The sequence below is a fragment of the Neoarius graeffei genome, chromosome 10, assembly GCF_027579695.1.
Source record: "Neoarius graeffei isolate fNeoGra1 chromosome 10, fNeoGra1.pri, whole genome shotgun sequence".
Classification (NCBI taxonomy): Eukaryota; Metazoa; Chordata; class Actinopteri; order Siluriformes; family Ariidae; genus Neoarius; species Neoarius graeffei.
Genome location: NC_083578.1, coordinates 74,397,621 through 74,422,630, shown reverse-complemented (window position 1 = coordinate 74,422,630; position 25,010 = coordinate 74,397,621). Strand labels below are relative to the sequence as shown.

General features: G+C 38.5%; 2 protein-coding genes across 2 annotated transcripts in view; both read right to left on the bottom strand.

Annotated features, from left to right (window-relative positions):
* Nucleotides 1-8,034: 8,034 nt before the first annotated feature.
* foxd5 (forkhead box D5) lies at nucleotides 8,035-8,982 on the bottom strand. The gene has a single exon (XM_060930891.1). The coding sequence runs from the start codon at nucleotides 8,980-8,982 to the stop codon at nucleotides 8,035-8,037; it is 948 nt and encodes a 315-aa protein (XP_060786874.1).
* Nucleotides 8,983-13,068: 4,086 nt separating this feature from the next.
* The window catches only part of cbwd (COBW domain containing), a 30,192-nt gene continuing 18,250 nt past the window's right edge, over nucleotides 13,069-25,010 (bottom strand). The window contains exons 12-16 of the mRNA XM_060932298.1: nucleotides 23,001-23,052; nucleotides 17,674-17,742; nucleotides 17,523-17,588; nucleotides 14,103-14,232; nucleotides 13,069-13,857 (exon numbers count right to left, since the gene is read on the bottom strand). Coding sequence (XP_060788281.1) covers nucleotides 13,790-13,857; nucleotides 14,103-14,232; nucleotides 17,523-17,588; nucleotides 17,674-17,742; nucleotides 23,001-23,052 — 385 coding nt within the window. The 3' untranslated portion in view covers nucleotides 13,069-13,789. The remainder of the gene's footprint in view (nucleotides 13,858-14,102; nucleotides 14,233-17,522; nucleotides 17,589-17,673; nucleotides 17,743-23,000; nucleotides 23,053-25,010) is intronic.

Sequence of the window (25,010 nt, the reverse complement as noted above, 5' to 3'; positions counted from 1 at the left end):
ATAAAAACAAAACAGTTGAACTTTTTTGTGTGTTTATTAAGACATAAGTTAAATTGTAAGCAAAAAATGGACTTTAGAAAAATATACAATTGTGCAAAATAAGTTGTCTTACAAAACAGTGGTCTGCGCAGGACAGTTTGTAGCCATACAGTCTGTTAGAGCAAGCCTAACAGCTTGAGCACGGAACTTGTGAACACGGAACTGCCAGTGTTGCCAGATTGGGAGGTTTTAAGTGCATTTTGGCAGATTTGAACATGTTTTGGGCTGGAAAACGTCAGGGCCCTGTACTACGAAGCGGGTTTTCTGGCTTACCAGGGTAACTTCGAGAGTAACTTGATCACGTGCAGCGTAACTTCCTGATTAACCCATACTACGAAAGTTGGCTATGTTCAAACCGAGGTATGCTGCCATGGCAACTTACGCTGCATCTCAAACCTGCTCGTCTCAGGTTATGTTCTTGGTTAACCCGAGGTTTCCGATTAACCACACCCTTTTTAAACACCACCTCTCCACCGACATATCCTCTAGAGACAATGCCAGCGTACCTGGATGACCCGTGCGATATCGGAGCGCAGATTAGAGATGGGATTTATGGCTCTTTGATGGGATCCGCATCTTTGTGATCTGTTCTTTGAAAAGAGCCGTTCAAAAGACTGTCTCATTTGGCTCTTTTTAAATATTTATTCAGTTTTAAGAAGACAGCGTCTAAAGAAGCCAGATCCCTCTGCTTAGACAGTGACATCAATATTTCTGGACATACCTTTTATATAAAGCAACCTAGACTTACATTATTGTAACCCCTAAATGCTCATAAATAACCATTAAAAAACAATGAGGGCTTCAATGAATGTCCATACAGAACGGCTTTTCTGTAAAAAAAAAAAAAGGACCCACTCAAGAACAATAGTTATCAAGAACGCAAGAATATTTTATAAAAAACACTTGTTTTACAGGCGGCACGGTGGTGTAGTGGTTAGCGCTGTCGCCTCACAGCAAGAAGGTCCGGGTTCGAGCCCCGTGGCCGGCGAGGGCCTTTCTGTGCGGAGTTTGCATGTTCTCCCCGTGTCCGCGTGGGTTTCCTCCGGGTGCTCCGGTTTCCCCCACAGTCCAAAGACATGCAGGTTAGGTTAACTGGTGACTCTAAATTGACCGTAGGTGTGAATGTGAGTGTGAATGGTTGTCTGTATCTATGTGTCAGCCCTGTGATGACCTGGCGACTTGTCCAGGGTGTACCCCGCCTTTCGCCCGTAGTCAGCTGGGATAGGCTCCAGCTTGCCTGCGACCCTGTAGAACAGGATAAAGCGGCTAGAGATAATGAGATGAGATGAGACTTGTTTTACAAAAATATTTAAGTCTGAGATACAAAATAGATACAACTACAATAAATATAACACAAGAACTAGTTATCACACAAGAACATTTTAATAGAAAAAAACAAACTTTCTATATTAAAAATATTGAAATTGTAACAAAAATAGATACAACTAAACAGTCAGATAAATAGATAAAGTTATAACAAGAACACAAGATTATTTTAATAGGAAAAAAACTTAATGCAAAAAATATTATTAGAAAAATAGATACAACTAGACAAACAGATAAATAAATAAAATACACAAAAATAGAACAAACAAAATGACGATAGAATAAATTAAATGAACGTCCGTGCAAAGTAGTTTTCCCACAATATTATCATTAATATCACACAACTACATTATAAACTATATACAAAACAATTTGAACTATTAGGCAAACAGATAAAACTTGAATAAATAAAAGGCAAATGAATGCTTGCTTGCACGCGCACACACACCATTATGAATGATGTTTTTATATTTAATTTTCACCTGTTGCCAGGTGCGTTTGGCACTGCTGTTGCCTCTGAAATGTTCACAGGACATACACCAACTTAGTCAAAGGGACTGAACAGTCAGTCATCCTAATTCATGTGACTCATGTGCACATATCAGCTGAAGTAGGCTACTCCATGAATTTACCAAACCAAATTTTATTCAGGATTTTTCGGACATTAAACAAGCTATATATGACTGGGGCCACGTCGAAGGACCATTTTCTGTGACTTGTGATTGATCATGAAGCTTTCTCTCATCCTATACTTCTGTTCTGGAACATGTAGAAGGGAGAATGTACACGTATTTACCCGATCGGCAATTCGTTGCCAACATGCTTGCCGCTCCTTATTGGCAGCCGCTGTGTTAGATTTTGCTCTTAATGTTGTTTTGAACTCCTCGTAGCTTTGCATTATGACAGCGCATTCTTCCTCCGTGAAGCACGGCGACCGTGCCATTGTGAACAGTGGTGATTTGCGCTGATAACCTCCCCTTTAACGTGAACGCGCATTAACCCTGATTAGGTTAAACCAGGTTCAACAAATCAACTTCATAACTGGCATCGTAGTACCGTTTAACCCCAAACAAGATAACCAGGTTTTGTCAACCCCGGTTTAGCGGGGGAACCCTGGGTTACTTCTGGGTAGGTTAACCTCCGTTCGTAGTACAGGGCCCAGCAGTATCTGGCAACACTGCTGATAACTTTGTTTATACTCTTGAATAGCTCTTCTTCATGACGACAACCGGAAGTGTACCAACACGATGGGGCGTGTAGCGCCACCTGTGGCTCGAGTGCACAATGTACCTCACACAGCTCGATTTCCTTGTGTGCATGTAGGATTGGATTTCTCTGGCACCCCTGCTGGGACCCTTAGCTCGATTACCGACAGTAGCTCGATTTGGATGTGCATGCAAACGTACTACACCACCGAATACTGGGCATGAGGCAGGAAATCGTCCTGGATGGGACTCCAGTCCATTGCTGAATATTTTTACTGTAGCATTCAGAAAATAAAGAAATGTAGGCTACAGGCTACAATGGCTATGCAAGTTCCTGACTGTCATTTCAGGAAAATCTAATGGGAAAGTGGAAATTTTAATCTTAACAAATTTGTTATAAAAATTTTAGTGATTATTTTACATTGGGGCGGCATGGTGGTGTAGTGGTTAGCGCTGTCGCCTCACAGCAAGAAGGTCCTGGGTTCGAGCCCCGGGGCTGGCGAGGGCCTTTCTGTGTGGAGTTTGCATGTTCTCCCCGTGTCCGCGTGGGTTTCCTCCGGGTGCTCCGGTTTCCCCCACAGTCCAAAGACATGCAGGTTAGGTTAACTGGTGACTCTAAATTGACAGTAGGTGTGAATGTGAGTGTGAATGGTTGTCTGTGTCTATGTGTCAGCCCTGTGATGACCTGGCGACTTGTCCAGGGTGTACCCCGCCTTTCGCCCGTAGTCAGCTGGGATAGGCTCCAGCTTGCCTGCGACCCTGTAGAAGGATAAAGCGGCTAGAGATAATGAGATGAATGAGATTTTACATTGGGATTTGAATAGCCAGCTTTGACAATATTCTCAATGTAGGTCTATAGAAAATGTAGGTATAAAGTGCAACACGATTCAGTAGTTTCCTAGGCCCTGTACTACGAACGGAGGTTAACCTACCCAGAAGTAACCCAGGGTTCCCCCGCTAAACCGGGGTTGACAAAACCTGGTTATCTTGTTTGGGGTTAAACGGTACTACGACGCCAGTTATGAAGTTGATTTGTTGAACCTGTGTTAACCTAATCAGGGTTAATGTGCGTTCACGTTAAAGGGGAGGTTATCAGCGCAAATCCCCACTGTTCACAATGGCACGGTCGCCGCACTTCACGGAGGAAGAATGCGCTGTCATAATGCAAAGCTACGAGGAGTTCAAAACAACATTAAGAGCAAAATCTAACACAGCGGCTGCCAATAAGGAGCGGCAAGCATGTTGGCAACGAATTGCCGATCGGGTAAATGCGCAAGTACATTCTCCCTTCTACATGTTCCAGAACAGAAGTATAGGATGAGAGAAAGCTTCATGATCAATCACAAGTCACAGAAAATGGTCCTTCGACGTGGCCCCAATCATATATAGCTTGTTTAATGTCCGAAAAATCCTGAATAAAATTTGGTATGGTAAATTCATGGAGTAGCCTACTTCAGCTGATATGTGCACATGAGTCACATGAATTAGGATGACTGACTGTTCAGTCCCTTTGACTAAGTTGGTGTATGTCCTGTGAACATTTCAGAGGCAACAGCAGTGCCAAACGCACCTGGCAACAGGTGAAAATGAAATATAAAAACATCATTCATAATGGGGTGTGTGCGCGTGCAAGCAAGCATTCATTTGCCTTTTATTTATTCAAGTTTTATCTGTTTGCCTAATAGTTCAAATTGTTTTGTATATAGTTTATAAAGTAGTTGTGTGATATTAATGATAATATTGTGGGAAAACTACTTTGCACGGACGTTCATTTAATTTATTCTATCGTCATTTTGTTTGTTCTATTTTTGTGTATTTTATTTATTTATCTGTTTGTCTAGTTGTATCTATTTTTCTAATAATAATATTTTTTGCATTAATAGTTTGTTTTTTCCTATTAAAATAATCTTGTGTTCTTGTTATAACTTTATTTATCTGACTGTTTAGTTGTATCTATTTTTGTTACAATTTCAATATTTTTAATATAGAAAGTTTGTTTTTTTTCTATTAAAATGTTCTTGTGTGATAACTAGTTCTTGTGTTATATTTATTGTAGTTGTATCTACTTTATATCTCAGAATTAAATATTTTTGTAAAACAAGTGTTTTTTATAAAATATTCTTGCGTTCTTGATAACTATGTTCTTGAGTGGGTTCTTTTTTTTTTTTTTACAGAAAAGCCGTTCTGTATGGACATTCATTGAAGCCCTCATTGTTTTTTAATGGTTATTTATGAGCGTTTAGGGGTTACAATAATGTAAGTCTAGGTTGCTTTATATAAAAGGTATGTCCAGAAATATTGATGTCACTGTCTAAGCAGAGGGATCTGGCTTCTTTAGACGCTGTCTTCTTAAAACTGAATAAATATTTAAAAAGAGCCAAATGAGCCAGTCTTTTGAACGGCTCTTTTCAAAGAACGGATCACAAAGATGCGGATCCCATCAAAGAGCCATAAATCCCATCTCTAATCTGCGCTCCGATATCGCACGGGTCATCCAGGTACGCTGGCATTGTCTCTAGAGGAAATGTCGGTGGAGAGGTGGTGTTTAAAAAGGGTGTGGTTAATCGGAAACCTCGGGTTAACCAAGAACATAACCTGAGACGAGCAGGTTTGAGATGCAGCGTAAGTTGCCATGGCAGCATACCTCGGTTTGAACATAGCCAGCTTTCGTAGTATGGGTTAATCGGGAAGTTACGCTGCACGTGATCAAGTTACTCTCGAAGTTACCCTGGTAAGCCAGAAAACCCGCTTCGTAGTACAGGGCCCTATTCACTAAAAGCATTTATTTATTTATTTATTTATTTATTTGTCTGTTTGTCTGCAGCATGTTATGCACTTAGCAGAGTTTAGTTATACAGAGCTATCCCAAAGTTAAAAATCAAACAAACAAACAAACCCTGCCATGCAATCCAAGGCCCTGTACTACGAAGCGGGTTTTCTGGCTTACCAGGGTAACTTCGAGAGTAACTTCCCGATTAACCCATACTACGAAAGTTGGCTATGTTCAAACCGAGGTATGCTGCCATGGCAATTTACGCTGCATCTCAAACCTGCTCGTCTCAGGTTATATTCTTGGTTAACCCGAGGTTTCCGATTAACCACACCCTTTTTAAACACCACCTCTCCACCGACATTTCCTCTAGAGACAATGCCAGCGTACCTGGATGACCCGTGCGATATCGGAGCGCAGATTAGAGATGGGATTTATGGCTCTTTGATGGGATCCGCATCTTTGTGATCCGTTCTTTGAAAAGAGCCGTTCAAAAGACTGACTCATTTGGCTCTTTTTAAATATTTATTCAGTTTTAAGAAGACAGCGTCTAAAGAAGCCAGATCCCTCTGCTTAGACAGTGACAATATTTCTGGACATACCTTTTATATAAAGCAACCTAGACTTACATTATTGTAACCCCTAAACGCTCATAAATAACCATTAAAAAACAATGAGGGCTTCAATGAATGTCCATGCAGAACGGCTTTTCTGTAAAAAAAAAAAAAAAAGAACCCACTCAAGAACATAGTTATCAAGAACGCAAGAATATTTTATAGAAAAACACTTGTTTTACAAAAATATTTAAGTCTGAGATATAAAATAGATACAACTACAATAAATATAACACAAGAACATTTTAATATAAAAAAAACATATTAAAAATATTGAAATTGTAACAAAAATAGATACAACTAAACAGTCAGATAAATAAAGTTATAACAAGAACACAAGATTATTTTAATAGGAAAAAACAATTAATGCAAAAAATATTATTAGAAAAATAGATACAACTAGACAAACAGATAAATAAATAAAATGCACAAAAATAGAACAAACAAAATGACGATAGAATAAACTAAATGAACGTCCGTGCAAAGTAGTTTTCCCACAATATTATCATTAATATCACAACTACATTATAAACTATATACAAAACAATTTGAACTATATTAGGCAAACAGATAAAACTTGAATAAATAAAAGGCAAATGCTGTTTAGCCTACTTCTTGTCCTTGGGCAAAAGCTTTTTCATCTGAAACACAGTACAGAAAAAGAACGACACACACACACACACACTTACCATTATGAATGATGTTTTTATATTTCATTTTCACCTGTTGGTGCGTTTGGCACTGTTGCCTTTGAAATGTTTACAGGACATACACCAACTTAGTCAAAGGGACTGAACAGTCAGTCATCCTAATTCATGTGACTCTGTGCACATATCAGCTTAAGTAGGCTACTCCATGAATTTACCATACCAAATTTTATTCAGGATTTTTCGGACATTAAACAAGCTATATATGACTGGGGCCACGTCGAAGGACCATTTTCTGTGACTTGTGATTGATCATGAAGCTTTCTCTCATCCTATACTTCTGTTCTGGAACATGTAGAAGGGAGAATGTACTTACGCATTTACCCGATCGGCAATTCGTTGCCAACATGCTTGCCGCTCCTTATTGGCAGCCGCTGTGTTAGATTTTGCTCTTAATGTTGTTTTGAACTCCTCGTAGCTTTGCATTATGACAGCGCATTCTTCCTCCGTGAAGTACGGCGACCGTGCCATTGTGAACAGTGGTGATTTGCGCTGATAACCTCCCCTTTAACGTGAACGCACATTAACCCTGATTAGGTTAAACCAGGTTCAACAAATCAACTTCATAACTGGTGTCGTAGTACCGTTTAACCCCAAACAAGATAACCAGGTTTTGTCAACCCCGGTTTAGCGGGGGAACCCTGGGTTACTTCTGGGTAGGTTAACCTCCGTTCATAGTACAGGGCCCAAGCCAGACTGTTTGTTTAGGTTGCAGTTCTTGCTTTTTCTAGAAAATTACACTTAAAATACAGGCTAAAGGGGTATAATAATAATAATAATAATAATAATAATAATAATAATAATAATAATAATTTTTAAAAGAATTATGCTACACAACCCCTACAGAAGAATTATGCTTCGTTTATCCCCAAAGAATGAATGATTTTGCAACATAAATGTTGACATTGTGCAGCTAGAATTTTTAAAAATACTCGGCCTACAAAGTTCTTAAGAAAACCAAATAATTATTGCATCAATCTGAAGGACCAACACCTTGTTTAGGCGTGTAATCATTTCAAATAAAAGTGATAAATATAATGAAGAGCCATAAATGTTTTCTATACACAACAAGTTGATATTTTTAAAATATAATAATCATATTTATTTCATGATTCATTTTATTTCATATTTATTTTGTTGAACACAAAACGACACAATTTGACATATTTCCGCGCGACACACAAAAACACACACACACATATTAACATTAGGCAATATTTACAGTAAAGCTGTGTAAAACAAAAACAAACAAACAAACAAACAAACAAAAACAAACAAACGGCTTGCTGGAACGAATAAGGCAGCTGGGATTCACTGTATGTGCAAATAAAAGAACAAGAAGATGTTTGCAGTAAAGTGATTGAGTTATGTGTTCAGCAGTTAGGATAGAGCATGGGTAAGTTTTCTGTAAAGGACACAGCGGCCAAAGCCAGAGGAGTCCGAGTCACTGGGAGAAAACCAGGAAGAACACAGGAGGCTGACCGCGAGAAGACATGTCCATAATCGATTGGAAGTTGGAGGACAGGGCTTTTGCCTGTGGGACTGTCTGATTTTGACATGATGCTGTCGATAGTAAAAGAGCACTTCTGCGTCTGGCGCTCGGGCCCCTGCTCGGGGACAGTGATGCGCGCCTGAAGCCCAAACTCTCCAGACTGGAGGCCCTTAACATCAGCAACACTCTGACAGGGGAGATATGGACACGGTGTATAAGGACGTCCAGATACGCAGTAAGGCCTACCGTAGGATCGCTCACCAACACCGGGATAAAGCACAAGTCCGTCTTTACAGTATTCAGGACGACTCCTCTTGAACCTCTTTCTCCTCCGCAGGAAGCTGCCGTTGTCAAACATGTCCTCCGAGGCAGGGTCCAGGGACCAGTAGTTGCCCTTGCCCGGGTTCCCTGGCTCCCTGGGGATCTTGACGAAGCAGTCATTGAGAGACAGGTTGTGCCGGATGGAGTTCTGCCAAGCCGGAAACTTTGCCTTGTAATAGGGGAACTTGTTGCTGATGAAGTCGCAGATGCCGCTGAGAGTGAGTTTCTTCATGGGGCTCTGCAGGATGGCCATAGTGATGAGGGCGATGTAGGAGTATGGAGGTTTAACAGAGCCACTGGCTGATGGGCGGCTCGGGGTCGTGACCTCGCTTTCTCCGGAGGAGTCGGCTCCTGAAGTTTCCGCCTCTACACTCGACTCCACCGGTGAGTCATCTGTGTCTCGACATGGTAGGAAAAACTCTCCTTCTTCTCCCCCGACGATGTCTATTTCTTCTTCAGAGGAGGTGCATGCTGCGATCTGAGCCGCTTCATCCATGGAGAGGATCATGAGCCCGCAACCAGGAAGGCAGCTTGAAGAAAAAGCGCAAGCAAAGACTCTTATGTGTGCGTGTGTGTGAGAGAGAGAGGTCTGCAGCAAGCTTCTTGTTTGCTGGTCCACAGCTGGACTGATGGCCTATTTATGAGGACCCTCACAGTCTGTTTCAGTCCACTGATGGTCAGACCAATAGGAGCGCAGATGCGCCGCAGGGAACCGCAGGACTTGCGCAGGTGCGGGACACTTCTGAGCTGCTGCACACTCATGTGAATGGATTTGCATTATAATGCCATTCTAATAAACCCAATTTAAATATTACAATTTGTGTTTGTCTTTTGTAATGTCATTTTTTTTTTACATAAAAAACAAACATAAACTCACTTTTAATACATCAATGAATTGTGGCTGATTTTATAAACCATTCATTCATTTAACCAATTAAGTACCCTAAGCATATTTGTTAATTTTTTTAATTTATAATTGAATGGCTTCATTTAATCTAATATTCTGTTTCGTTCAGTTAAACAATAATTAACAACAGCAATTAAAAAAAAGTAATTTATTAGAGGAAGATATTTAAAACCTTATTTATTTATTTATTTTTAAACCCTTGCTTGCTTATCTATCTATCTATCTATCTATCTATCTATCTATCTATCTATCTATCTATCTGTCTATCCGTTATTTTACCAGGAAGGTCCCATTGAGATACAATATCTCTTCTTCCAGGGAGTCCTGGCCAAGATGGCAGCAAATAAAATTAAAAAGTTTCATATACATATACAAACAGAGACCGGTAACATTAACACAGACTAAAACACAGACAAACACTCTAAATCTCAAAACAGACACAGAGACATAAGGGAGACAATGACTAAAATGAACTATTGAAAAGATAAAAAAGGAGAAAGGACACTTATTTGAAACAATGACACTGCTCTTATGAGACCTGAGCTTAAGAGATTTTTAATTGCTACTTGCTACATTAGACATCTTGCAGAATAAACCTGTGATTTCAGGATTTTAAAATGATCTGTGATGTTTGCAGATCTGAGACATTTCACATTATTCATGTTTTGTGGCCTATAAATACTCATACATACCGTAAAAATGTGTGTTTTGTGCAGAAATAAACTCTTGTAAACTACAAGAAAGGGTACTGAACTGTCGCACTGATTTTGTAGCTTTCCTTTAACGTGTCCATTTTACCTAGAAAGGACAGCTGGACAGGCTGGACAAACTGATCAGGTGGGCCGGCTCTGTGGTCGGCATGAAGCTGGACTCTCTGGTGACGCTGGCAGAGAAGAGGACTTTGGACAAACTACTGAACATCATGGATGATGCTAGTCACCTTCTGCACACCATCAGCAACCAGAGGAGCCTGTTCAGTGACAGAATGCTCTTTCCCAAGTGCAGGACTAAAAGACTTTAAAAACTCCTTTGTCCCTCACGCCATCAGACTGTACCTATGGAATCAATTCTGTGCCAAAATGTTCATACAATACTTTTGAAATATCAAACAAAAACGACAAATCAAAATACAAAAAAAAAAAAAAAAAAAGTCAATTTTTTTTAGACTGGCAAACAAATTATTCGTGTAATCGTGCAAAATTGGCACAAAATTGATTCCATACTCCTCAGGAGGACAGAGGACGGGAAGGAGCAGTAGCCTAGCCTGACAAAAAGCAATACTGGACAATGTGCAACACCTCTTCTGCTGGACTTTTTCATTTTTTTTTTAAATATTTGTATATGCTAATATTTAATTTATCTAGAAATGTTTTCCATTCTCTGTTTATCCTGGATGCTGCTGGAATTTCAGTTTCCCTGAGGGAACCCTCCCAAAGGGATCAATAAAGTTCTATCTATCTATCTATCTATCTATCTATCTATCTATCTATCTATCTATCATCGTTTACTCTAAAAGGTAATTTCCACCCTGTTCTGTAGATCTATGCTGTCAGATTTTTCCTGCCTCTTCAGAAGCAGGAGCTCAGTTGGAGTTGAGGTGAGACTTGGGAGTGTTTTTTCACCCCATGCTTGTCAAGTCGGGATTAAACCACAGATCGTTTCCCGCAGGACCGCCTGTGTTTGGTTTAGTTTGCCTGCTGAAGCTCTCGGCGGGCGGTGCGACCATGAGAATGACCATGGAGCGCCTCGGTGGTCCGCCTGAGGACGGACACATAGAGGCCGCTAAACTGCTCTTTAGCATGAGAATGCAGTAGGAAACGGCGCAGCTGTATTACAGCCTGCAGGGAAACACGGCGGTGTTTTATTACGGCCACATGAATGGCCTGAACCATCCTCAAAGCAAACGTGTTGGCGTAAAGCAGTTAGCACAGATCTCACATACAGCTGAAAGAGGGATGGACCAGCCCATCCACTTCCTCACAGTGGGGAACAGGCCTCTGAGATCTGCCTACATTTACCCTCAGAGTCAAGTTAAACAGGTAAACAACCAGCAACATGGCTTGTTTACTCCTTTCATTAAATGACAAGTATATCCTCCTGAGAACCAACCCATAGACTTGTGTCCTCTGTAGTTGACATTTGTTTTACGTGCACACCCTCTCTTACTCTCTCAAGCTATTCACTTGAATCCTGGGCTTTCCAGTGATGTATCATGTGACTAGGAGGGTTGCTGGAAAATTCCTAGTAAGAAAATTACAACAAAAGAGAAATTGAGAGACACATTTTTTTCTTGGTTCCCAGGAGGATATAACATCGAATCCTCATCAAAATGTAACATGGTGTTAGATGCAAATCAGTGCGTGTATAAAGCATTTCATACTGCAAAAGAAACTGCAGAAAAAAAAAAACATATGGGCGGGGCCAGTTCCTTATATTCAAATGCATTATTATATTCTTATTCATTTATTCACACTTATAAGAATGTCGTGGAATAGTGAGACTGTCACTTTACAGGATTCAATTCCTGGGTGTTAAGTGGGTGTTTCAAGTCATCAAGAATCTCACATGTAGCAGCATACAAAACAAACATTTGTCACATTAACAAATCATAGACTATCAACTTCAGGCTTTTCCTGTGATTCTGTGATCCCCCCCAATTGCACTTTGGCTAATTAGTTTCACTCAAAAAAGGACTTTTTACTCTTGTGATAAAATGTAATCTATATATCTCACAGTACTGTGCAAAAGTCTTAAACACGTCAAAAAAAATGCTAATGGTTTAAAACAATGAAATTAAATGTTTCAACATTTAAAAAAATATTATAAACAGTAAGCCATAATAAATGAAACAAAGTCAATAGTTGGTGTGGGATGACCCTTTGCTTTCAAAAAAAAAAAGTCTCAGGTACAGTGAGTGCAGTTTTATAAGGAAATGAGCTGTAGGTTTTACTGAGCATCTTGCAGAACCAGCGACAGTTCTTCTGGACACTTTGTCACACTTGCATCTTCATTTTGCACCAAAATCCAGCAGCCTTCATTATGTTTTCTTTTTTAATCTGAAAAGTGGTCTCTTATGTAATATGCTGCTCAGATACAACCTTTTCCCCCCGGTAACATTTAATTTTGTGCTGGAAAATGAACGTTTGTAACTATAAAATGTTCTTGTACTGACTCGATAATGTAGAAGTCATAATATAGAAATCTATAACAAAGTTTGTATGAAAAAAAAAAATAGGGTGCCCTAGACTTTTGCACAATGTGAATGATAATAGTAATCTATCAAAATGTGATGCAGAACTTGGGTTAAAATACACCTTCATAGTTTAAATTAATGTCTACTGAATTTTACCAGCTGCGTTTGAGATTTCCACAATGCTAATGTCAAAATTCATTTCAAGTTTGATTATCCTCAAGCATAACACTGCACTAATCTAAGTAAGTTAAATGATAACGTAGCTCTTAACGTGTATTACTACACTATATTACAGCTGTTTCTTCTCTGACAATTTCGATGCAAGTTCTGCAATGAAGTGCTCAGCTTCTCTGACATTTCTCTAATTTTACTTCTATTTATTAATAATAATAATAATAATAATAATAATAACAACAACAACAACAACAACAATAATAATAGCATCACAGGGGGCTGGAATTACTCTGATGAACAGAATCAATATAAACCATATAAAACATTTACATAAATATTTATTGAATCAATTTCTTTATAGTTAAAGAAATATTAAACCCAGTAATTTCCAATAATTAAAATTTGCTCACTAATACAAGTGTCAAACAACCTAACAATAGTTAAAAACTATAGCAGATGCGTGTACAGGTATCAGTCCACTGCAGCTCCGTGAAAGTTGATGGCTGCATGTTTGACAGCAGTTATTCAAGTACTGTATTCTCTCAGAAAGAAATGCCGAATATAGAATTCTTAAAAGTTCTACGTAAGAGAGGGTTCTAGGAAGATTTATAGCCACCTAAGAACCCTTACTATCCAAAAAACCTTGAAGGACCATTTTTCGAAAAGGAAGCATGATATAGTGTTGAGTGTAGCTTTTGTTTTTCATCCAAAACCACACATATTAAAAGATACAACTTTACAGACTAGAGATACTCCTGTAACCACACAAGAGCTCACTAATACAAGGTCCTTTGCATGCTTCTGATACGAGTACCTTAATCATAGTCATGAGCACCAAGGATGGGAGTGCAAATTTCTGTGCATAGCACCTTAAACTATGACTGGAAACATGAAATTACAGTCTGCTTGTATAAAAGCATCTCAGAATAGTAGTGCTGGTCTGTGGTCAGCTTTAGTTTGTCTATAATCATGTGTAATAGGATATGGGTGGCAAAAACCAGTCCTCGATCCACACTCCTACTTTATGATGCTTTTATTCCATCAGTCCTCTCCAGTGGAGACTAAAGAGAGGAACTCTTTCTTTAAAATGTCTCCATCCAAATGGCGACCTGAAATTAAGAGAATGTGTGTTATGACTGCTTAAAATCAACACAAATTATACAATATACTACAACCTGAAAAGTGACATTGTGAGTGCCTATTTCTAGATATAGGTTACGATTAATAATGTGGACCAGGACTAGGCTTAATCCAGAAATACACAAAAGTAGTCCAGAAAGCACAAAGTATTTCTATTTCAGCTTGGACTAATCAACAGGATAAACAAACATGCAGGAAAAGGTGGATTTCTCACCGATTAAAACCAGTCGATTGACCCTGGGCTCTCCATCTGTCCAGGCCTCAGATGTTTCATCCAGCTCATAAAGCTCATGTACGCCCTGCAGCATTGCTTTCTTCTGCTTACCACGCAAAGACAAGATGCCCTGTACAGCATAAAACACACATATCAATGATTAACAAACATGAAATCTTGTGTTCATGCAATTTGACTGTGGGATTTTGAAAAAAACAAACAAAAAAAAACCATTGGTGTCAAAGCACATTGTTCGTTCACTGATTGACTGTCTATCAATAGTTCCACATTTTTAACTTAATTCTTTTTTCCTTCCATGTTAAACAGCATGGAAAAATTGTTGCACTCTCTCTCCATCATTGATAATTATGATACGTACTTAAAGATAATACAGATACTATCCCCATCAAGTACCTTTAAAAAATGCTTGATTTATACGGGCTGGTTGCATGAGTGAATTAAATCTGTTATGATGTTTGCTGCACTAAGAAATGTGGGTATGTTTATCATTTACACTGATACACTAATGAGACAAACACAAACTTGGTGTGCCAAATATAACTATGTACCTATTCTTTGCAATTATAATATACATTTTAATGATTAATTTCTTCTAATAATAAATATATATCAGTTAACCTTTAGGGTGAGAAAGAAAATGATTTAAAGATAATGTAATAAGTCACTTGACAATAATTCATGTACAGTTAACAGTTATTCCACAAAATCGAGTTGTACATGAGCTGATAGTTGACAAGGTGCAGATCGTCGAGTCGGCTATAAGCCATGTACGACGAGACTGAGTGGAATAACTGTTTTATTATATCCACATTCACTGGATTTTGAGAAAACAGAGCTTTTTTTTCGAATTCGATAAATGAAAACTTTATACAAAACGTCCGACTAAATCATTTCTGCTTAGGCAGACTTCTTAAAAACCTATCGATGGCTGCATGAATTGACTTTAGTGTTTTTTTGTAGAACGTGCCGTCTTGCTGTCGTGCTGAGGTACAGAATAGCTTTAGACATCTATTTAATTCTTCCTTGGACATTTCAGTTATGTAATTTTCAAAACTTCTTTGAGCTTTTGAGCCAGTCTAAAAAAAATAAATAAATAAATAAATAAATACATTAATTAATTAATTTCAACAAATCTTAATGCTTAAAGGTGAAGAATGTAAACAAACCAGCAAAATGACAGGAGCAATTTGTGAAAAATGCTATAATAATAATTATTGAAATTTTAAAAATATATATACACATGTTCTCACTATCAAATATTTTCATTCCATATTTTGTTGCTTTTTTTTGTATTTTGTCCTCGGTTGATTCAGCAACACGCTCCGCCATTTTGTTTTTCTCTACTCATGGTATATGAGCTGATAGTTGAATAGTAGAGTAGACAATCAGAGCGCGTGATTGCTCATATCCACTGAATGTGGACAGAAATATGTGTTATTTACCAGCTGGGAGGTCCGTATCGTGAAATACCATGACCGAGGTCTTGAAAGTACTGACCGAGGCCCTTTGGGCCAAGGTCAGTATTCAAGGCTGAGGTCATGGTATTTCACCATGCGGATCGACCTTAAAGGAATACTCCGGAGTGAAATGCTTTCTAGGTCTATTTTCGCATTATTGGGAGTGCATACATTGAGTTGCTACCACAATCACGTCAATCGGATGTGTTTTGAGAAAATTCGTTTTTTGTGATTTCAACCGGAAAGCACTAACACGGCAGTGCGCGGGGCATGTCTTTTTGCCGATACAAAATGCTAGTTTTAAAACCATTGCAAAGCTCAAAACAACATGACAGTTCTATGGAAGTGAGTAGAGGGTTCCATGGTGCATTTCCAGTGGGATGGGCTCTGCACTTGGCACTCGACTTTTACGGACTTTCCCCTGAAGATGGCTTCCGGAGAAGAACAACTTCAGGTAAGGTCACTGGCTTTGTATTTACTCTTCTACACACTCTGTCCGTGCACTTGCAGAGCTAGGGACACTTCGTTTTGTTTGTAGGAACCCTCTACTCACTTCCACAGAACTGTCATGTTGTTTTGAGCTTTGCAATGGTTTTAAAACTAGCGTTTTGTATAGGCAAAAAGACATGCCCCGCGCACTGCCGTGTTAGCGCTTTCCGGTTGAAATCGCAAAAAACGAATTTTCTCAAAACACATCCGATTGACGTGATTGTGGTAGCAACTCAACGTATGCACTCCCAATAATGCGAAAATAGACCTAGAAAGCATTTCACTCCGGAGTATTCCTTTAAGCTGGTAAATAATATATTTATTTTTTCTTTACCAAATTCTAACAGAAAACGAGAGCATCCGAAAGGGAAAATCGAGCCGCCATTTTGAATCCTCATTCACGGCTATAATGCAAATGGCTTCCTCCTCGGTATACAAGTGTACTTCCATGGCAGGAAAAAAAAAACCTTCATTTTGCCGCCTATGTAGTCCCCTATTTATACAAAATTGAGTCATTCAGGATTCAGCCATGTTTTTGCTCGGCGTTAGCAACAGTTAGAGGTTTTTAGCTTTCTCCTGAAATGTTTTCTTTAATTTCTTCTTCCTCAGGGTAGTAAAACTCGCTTTGCTGTGTAGACTGTTATCACTATCCATGCTGTAAAATTAATGCTATTCTCCTGAGAAATGCTGGCAAAAATTTATAAGATTTTTGATGATAATCAATAAATCTTATTAAAAAAAAGATAAATGTTGACAAAAAATGCTACTATGTTTGTTGTTGTGAACGAGCGAGTCGCCAGAGGTCCGTAACCAGGGTCCATACCGTAGGATACGGACCCGCTTGCCAGCCAATCAGAGCGCAGGATTTGATGGAAACTGGACCGTGAAAAAAATAATAATAGTTATTACACAGGATTATTTCTGTGTTCAAGGAACAAGCATATATTACTTCCACTTGAGTCCAGCTGAAACAGCATTATTTTAATTCCCCTTTCTTTCTTACATTAGAATTTTGTCAGTCAGTGAAGGTAAAGGTTATATTTCTCCAAAATATATCTTTCTACAAGTAAAGCTCAAATAACCAGCAATTCTGAAGAGCTTGTTTAAGCCCAGTAGATTTACAGCTGCTCAGTTTATTGCATATTTCACACTTTCCCATAGCTACAAGTCCAGAAGGTAAATAGAACACAAACAGAACTGTGTAAAAAAAAAACATGAAAAATAATTAAAGCAGCCAGGAAAAGCTCAGCACACAACACCTACAATACTTGAAGATTTTAAGTCCATTCTGCCTTTAGTTTGGCAGCATTGTACTTTGTAGAAAAACAAGAGCTTTTACTTCACTTTTACTGAAGTAACTTCAGACAGCTGCTCTTTGCATCATTAGAAATCTACACCCATGTAACAACAGCGTCTCCAGGATAGATTATCTCGGAGATTATTTTAATCTCACCTTTAAGCGAATGACATTCATCGAGAGTCCTGCTTTGTTCTTAAACATCTTTTCCCATAAAAGGTCCTACAACACAAAAAGTACAGACAAACACTATATAAGTTGCTCTTACATGCAGTAATCGAGGTATTTTATTAGCAGTTATTCCTACCTGAATAAAGACATTTAAATGGTCCTCGGAGACACTTCCAGGTACTTCAAACGTAACTGTTAATATATCCTGTAAATTACAGGAACAAATAAAACAAAACATTTACAACAAATTTGTAGATAAATATTTCGACTCAAAAAATACAAATGAGTGAATAACAATAACAAAGCACAGGCAGAAGTAGTATTAAAAGGATTTCTGTATGGCACAACAAACACAGTTAATGTCTTATCACCAAATGTGTTAAAAATGTTAATTTCCTCAAGACACCAGTATCAGTTTTTGCACACAATCTCAGTCAACTCATCTTTATTCACCCCACCAAACTCGTGAACTTCCCTGGGGCATTACAAGACCACTTCGCAGATATTTAAACCATTGTTTGACAGTGTCGAGGTAACACACTTCCTTTTTTCCTCCGGAATAACAACAGAAACAGGGCTCTCGTTTGCATGAAAAGAGCAATGGGACCCGTCTCGGTGAGAGGAGGAGTGGGGGGTGGGGGACACTTGCGGGAAAAGATCGAGGGCCAATACTAAAACTAAACCAATCCTCCCCCCAAAACCACATACACCAGCTCTTACACTCTTTACAATCAATATGGGAAGGAAATCTAAGCAATTTGAGGCCTTTAAAACTTCAGTTAATCCTGTGACCAAAAGGATCTAGAGTTAAGACCTAATTAGAGATATAAAGAGCAGAAGTCTCTAAAGTTCACATATTCTATGTTAGTGTCTTTGAAGTAGAGGAAGTCCAGGGGGTCGGGTATTGTTATATTGCGTAATTTGTAGTAATGTGATAAGTGTTACATTGACCTCTTCAATTCCCAGAATCAGTTGGTGGTTCAGAATTAAATATTGTTAAGAGTTACATTCTTGTAACTATACACCGTTACTATTAAAATGTGGGAACTAATTCACTGTAGTTACTTTGTCATATGCAATAATATGAATAACTGAATAACACTTCCCAAAAGGGTAATATCTTCTCTCCATACCTGAATGCATTTCAGTGATTTTGCACTCATGCCTGTGTAATCCCATGTCAAACTGTTCAGCCATTTTTGTGGGTGCGAGTTGGGAATTTCAACAAAAATATACAGTTAGGTCCATATATATATGGACACTGACACAAATTTTTTTTTTACCTGTTTACTGAAACATATTCAAGTTATAGTTATATAATGGACATGGACATAAAGTCCAGACTTTCAGCTTTCATTTGAGGGTATCCACATTAAAATTGGATGAAGGGTTTAGGAGTTTCAGCTCCTTAACATGTGCCACCCTGTTTTTAAAGGGACCAAAAGTAATTGGACAATTGACTCAAAGGCTATTTCATGGGTAGGTGTGGGAAATTCCTTCGTTATGTCATTCTCAACTAAGCAGATAAAAGGCCTGGAGTTGATTTGAGGTGTGGTGCTTGCATTTGGAAGATTTTGCTGTGAAGAAAACATGCGGTCAAAGGAGCTCTCCATGCAGGTGAAACAAGCCATCCTTAAGCTGCGAAAACAGAAAAAACCCATCCGAGAAATTGCTACAATATTAGAGTGGCAAAATCTACAGTTTGGTACATCCTGAGAAAGAAAGAAAGCACTGGTGAACTCATCAATGCAAAAAGACCTGGACACTCACAGAAGACAACAGTGGTGGATGATCACAGAATAATTTCCATGGTGAAGAGAAACTCCTTCACAACAGCCAACCAAGTGAACAACACTCTCCAGGAGGTAGGCGTATCAATATCCAAATCTACCATAAAGAGAAGACTGTATGAAAGTAAATACAGAGGGTTCACTGCACGGTGCAAGCCACTCATAAGCCTCAAGAATAAAAAGGCTAGATTGGACTTTGCTAAAAAACATCTAAAAAAGCCAGCACAGTTCTGGAAGAACATTCTTTGGACAGATGAAACCAAGATCAACCTCTACCAGAATGATGGAAAGAAAAAAGTATGGCGAAGGCATGGTACAGCTCATGATCCAAAGCATACCACATCATCTGTAAAACACGGTGGAGGCAGTGTGATGGCTTGGGCATGCATGGCTACCAGTGGCACTAGGTCACCAGTGTTTATTGATGATGTGACACAGGACAGAAGCAGCCGGATGAATTCTGAGGTATTCCGAGACATACTGTGTGCTCAAATCCAGCCAAACTGACTGGTCGGCGTTTCATAATACAGATGGACAATGACCCAAAACATAAAGCCAAAGCAACCCAGGAGTTTATTAAAGCAAAGAAGTGGAATATTCTTGAATGGCCAAGTCAGTCACCTGATCTCAACCCAATTGAGCATGCATTTCACTTGTTAAAGACTAAACTTCAGACAGAAAGCCCTACAAACAGACAGCAACTGAAAACCCCTGCAGTAAAGGTCTGGCAGAGCATTAAAAAGGAGGAAACACAGCGTCTGGTGATGTCCATGAGTTCAAGACTTCAGGCAGTCATTGCCAACAAAGGGTTTTCAACCAAGTATTAGAAATGAACATTTTATTTACAATTATTTAATTAGTCCAATTACTTTTGAGCCCCTGAAATGAAGGGATTGTGTTTAAAAATGCTTTAGTTCCTCACATTTTTATGCAATCATTTTGTTCAACCCACTGAATTAAAGCCGAAAGTCTGAACTTCAACTGCATCTGAATTGTTTTGTTCACAATTCATTGTGGTAATGTACAGAACCAAAATTAGAAAAATGTTGCCTCTGTCCAAATATTTATGGATCTAACTGTATATGAAACTTTAAGGTTAGAGAAAACACAGAATGGGCCCAAATGTAGTATTTTTGGCATTAAATGAGTCCACATTATAATGCTGCTATGGAGGACTTTCATGTGACGTCATCGAAACTGTGGCTTTGTTTACGCGCCCATATTGCCGGCCAACCTTTGTGTTTGACAACAATCGGCACAAGTGTACACGAGTAACTATAAGTCAAATTCAGTAAACATCGACAGATAAACTTGTATAAGCTACATTGAAAAGAACAATGCCAGAGACCTGTAGTGCTTTTGGATGTAATAACAGACGTGGAGATAAGCCTGGTTTAACTTTTCACCATTTCCCAGCAAACCCAGAAAGACGAGCAAAATGGTGAGCTGCAGTTAAACGGGATGCTAACAAAACATTCCTGTGTGTGTGGAGAACATTTTATATCAGGTTAGTATGAAAGCTTTGTGCAACGTTAAAATGTATATCTGGATATGGGCTTTGGATGCGATATATTTTATTAGACCCAATGCTTGGCTCGATTAGCAGCATGTTTGTTATGTACTGATAATGTAGACTCAGCTAAACACCATAAAATATGCTAGATCTAGGCCCTGGCTTGTATATTACTATTAGAAGTCCATTTCTGAGCTTACCTCTGTCATAATAAGGTATTTTTCTTTATCAGGAATTTCCCATAACATTCCAGCATGCATGAAACCTGCCTCAAAATATTGGTAGGTATCTGTACTTTTGAATGCCTTTAGCATCTCTGGTGTATTTAGAAGTCCTAAATACTAAACAGTTCAGGATGTCATAGTGTCCCAAATCCAGCAGCTGGTTTGCCGTACACTTTTCAAGTGGAATAAATACATTTGTGGGTAAATTAAGAAGAAACAGCCTTTATTTTCATCACATTCCTCCTCTACATTTAACCTGTGCATGCACACAGAGAGAGAGAGAGAGAGAGAGAGAGAGAGAGAGAGAGAGAGAGAGAGAGCGAACAGTGGGCAGAATAAATAAATACGTTTGTGTGTAAATTATATGGATCTGTGATGCCTGCACATTTAAGCTTTTCGAGGTAACGCGATCTGCCGGTATAAAATCCATTTTCTATTGTTTCAGAGAGACTGTACTGACTGCAGTCCTCTTGATTTTCTTCATTACCTTTCATGACTATGGTTCTTTGTTTGCCCAGCAATGTGGTGGACACTGCATGATAAACAAAAATTCGTGACGTCAGTGAAAGTCCTCTATTGGACTCTTAATATTATGGGTCTTTTTGCTGTTACTTTTTACCTAGCATCGCTACGCTATACAATAGCATTCAGAGCATTCAGGCAGTACAGTTGATAACACTGTTCTGTCATCCTGTCTAGTTAATGTGTTGTGCTCTGTGTATTTTTTGTGTATTGGTACGTGTTGCATCATGATCCTGGAGACTTTTCATTCCAAGGTACAGAAGTTACAGTAGCAGTCAAAAGTTTGGACACACCTACTCAGTCATAGGTTTTTCTGTATTTTGACTATTTTCTACATTGTAGAGTAATACCGAAGACATCAAAACTATGAAATAACATCTGGAACATGTATGGAATTATGAGGTAAACACAAAAGTGTTAAAAAACCAAAATATGTTTCACATTTTAGATTCTTCAAAGTAACCACCGTTTACCTTGATGACGTGTTGCACACTATTGGCATTAGCTTAACCAGAAATGACAGTCCATCATTACTTTAAGACAGGAAGTGTCTTAATTAATAAAAATAAAGAAAACTAGAAAAGCACTCGGAGAGTGCAGACCTCCGCCAAGAATCCTTTAAAAAAATCCGGGATCCAGAAGGTGATCCAGATCACTGCCAAAATTTAATGGATTGTTACTTGTGCCCAGTCACACCTCTGGAAAAATTTCAGAGCAATCTGTTCATAACTTTTTCCGTAATGTTGCTAACAGACAAACCAACCAACAAACAAAACAACGCTACCGAAAACAACCTCCTTGGCGGAGGTAAAAAAACAAACATTGAATTAGAAGATGTGTCCAAATTTTTGGCTAGAACTGTATATAGAAGAACGACCCACTTTACTTGATATTTAATTTTTCTGGCCATTGACTTGGCCCAAATGTAACATTTTGCCACTGAATAGGCCCATATCTAGTATTTTTAGTACTGAATGGACCCAAAGGTAGCATTTTTGGACTACATGGACCAGAGTGTAGTATTATGGTACTGAATGTGACTATATATAGTATGTTTGGTACTAAATTGGCCCAAATGTAGTATTTTAGGCACAGAATTGGTCTACATGTTGTATTTATGGCATAGAATGGGCCCATATGTTGTATTCTGGGCATACATTGGGCCCAAATGTAGCATTTTTGGAACTGAATGGGCCCAGATGTAGTATTGTTGGCAGTGCATGGGCCCAAGCGTAATATTTTTCATGTTGCATGGGCCTAAAATGTAGTATTTTTGGCACTGAAATGTCCAAATATAGTACAAATCTGAGGACTGTTATCTTTAATGCTGATATTCTTATGTCCTGAAGACCATCTGCTTTCTGAACTACAGCTTTCACAAGACATTACACCGTTAAGCACAGCTTATGATCACCTTATCTAGATGTGCGTGTGTTGTTTGCATTAACTGTAGTTTCTCTGCCAGCCTGAAAAACATACAATACAATTCATTATTATATTCATTTGAATTAAAAAATAAATAAATAAATACATAAAATTCCACAGACTGTTTTTAAGACCTTAAACATCAAAGTGCCATCTTATAGATATACAGTCTTAGCAAAATCCCTACAACGAGTTGGATTTAGGTGCCTGCCTTAAACACAATCTACATGCTAGTGAGAGAAAAGGAGTTTTTGTGGGCAGAATGCAAGAGACTAAGAAAGACAGAGAGAAGTCCATGACCCCTAAGGGAGGGTAAACGTTACCCTTTGGATTACTCTCTGCTGGGAGTACCACACAGGCGGAACAGAGGGGGGTCGCCCCAGCACAGGGGGCAAATGGGGCGTGCTAAAAGCCTGAAAGGGTGGCTGTATGGACACGTGTTGGTAGAGATTCTATGTTGTGGAGACTTTAATCCTCTGCAGCTGGCCTCTCCCATTCACATTAACACTGTTTCACTCTGCTCACCTCTTACTAACTGTCTTGTGTTGTAACTCAGGCCATCTAATTAAAGGCGTGCTTTGTAGGGATAAATAAGTAATCTGTCTTTTACTCCCAACGTTCATCATTGTTTTTGACAAATGTGAGCTAATCTACTTTATCTGCATGTCGATGTTTGAGTTAGCCTGAGCATCTTTTACTGTCTGACCAATCCCTCTGTGGCTTTTGCAATAGTACATGCAATTTATGATCTGTGACTAAGAGCTTTGGTAATTTTCAGGGACTTCAAATGATATTCAACAGCTGAATGCTTGTATTACAGTCTTAATATGATGCTCGGATTAAAGCAGAGACTACACTGGAATAAAATCCTTATGACTGAAACTTTTTCCTTTAACATTCCTTTTAAATCATTGACTTCATTAAGAAACCTTTATTATTAATGTATTTTGTTTTCACCAGAGGAGCTATAAACATTTTTAGAAGGCAGAAAGATCGCTAGATCTTTGTCCCTCACACCATCAGACTGTACAACTCCTCTCTGGGGGGGGGGGGGTAACAGGAGGACAGAGGACGGGAAGGAGCAGTAGCCTAGCCTGACAAAAAGCAATACTGGACAATGTGCAATATAAATGTGCAATACCTCTCCTGCTGGACTTTTTTTTTTTGTATATGTAAATACTTAATTTATCTAGAAGTTTTCTCTATTTTCTATTCTCTGTTTATCCTGTAATGATGCTGCTGGAATTTTAATTTCCCTGAGGGAACCCTCCCAAAGGAATCAATAAAGTTCTATCTAATCTAATCTAATAAGAAATATTCATCAGCATACTAGCTAATGAAAAATAAATACAATTGTCCATGTATAAAATATGGCATTAAGTAATGGTTATCAAATATTAGTCTAAATACAGAGGTGATTATAGGAAATCATGCGCACTGATTGGTTGAGAGATTCAGACTATTTCTCGATAATCACCTCAAGCGACTTGGCAAAACGGCGGCCAATCGCTTTGTCACCGTAAGTGATGAACAATTACAAATTATGAAAGAAAATACTGTTCCTAAAAGCACTGAAGATGGTACGAAGTTTGGTCTAAAACTATTCAAAGGTAAACTAGATTGTGATTTATTTTATCTATTTCAAAACAAAGTATTTTATGTGACTCGGCAAAGATAAAATGACATGTCTGTGCGCATTACATTTGCATGCCGCCTTTGAAGAATAAAATAAATTAATTTTTAATACGATTTTTAAAAAATAAATCACCTGTGTATTGATACTAAAACAATTATCCGTCTCAGGCTCAGTGAATATCGATGAATAACAACCTCGACTTCATCTCGGTTATTATTCACTGATATTCACCTCGCCTTCGGCAAATAATTGTTAAATATAAGCAGGTTTAACGTATACTATCTGGGCCTATGGTTAGATAAGAAACATTCATTTAAGATTTATGTGATCAAGTTAATGAAATTATTTTTAACAGGAAAAAAT

What these genes read in the sequence shown, in the direction of transcription:
- foxd5 (XM_060930891.1), bottom strand. Translation starts at nt 8,982, where the DNA reads ATGATCCTCTCCATGGATGAAGCGGCTCAGATCGCAGCATGCACCTCC.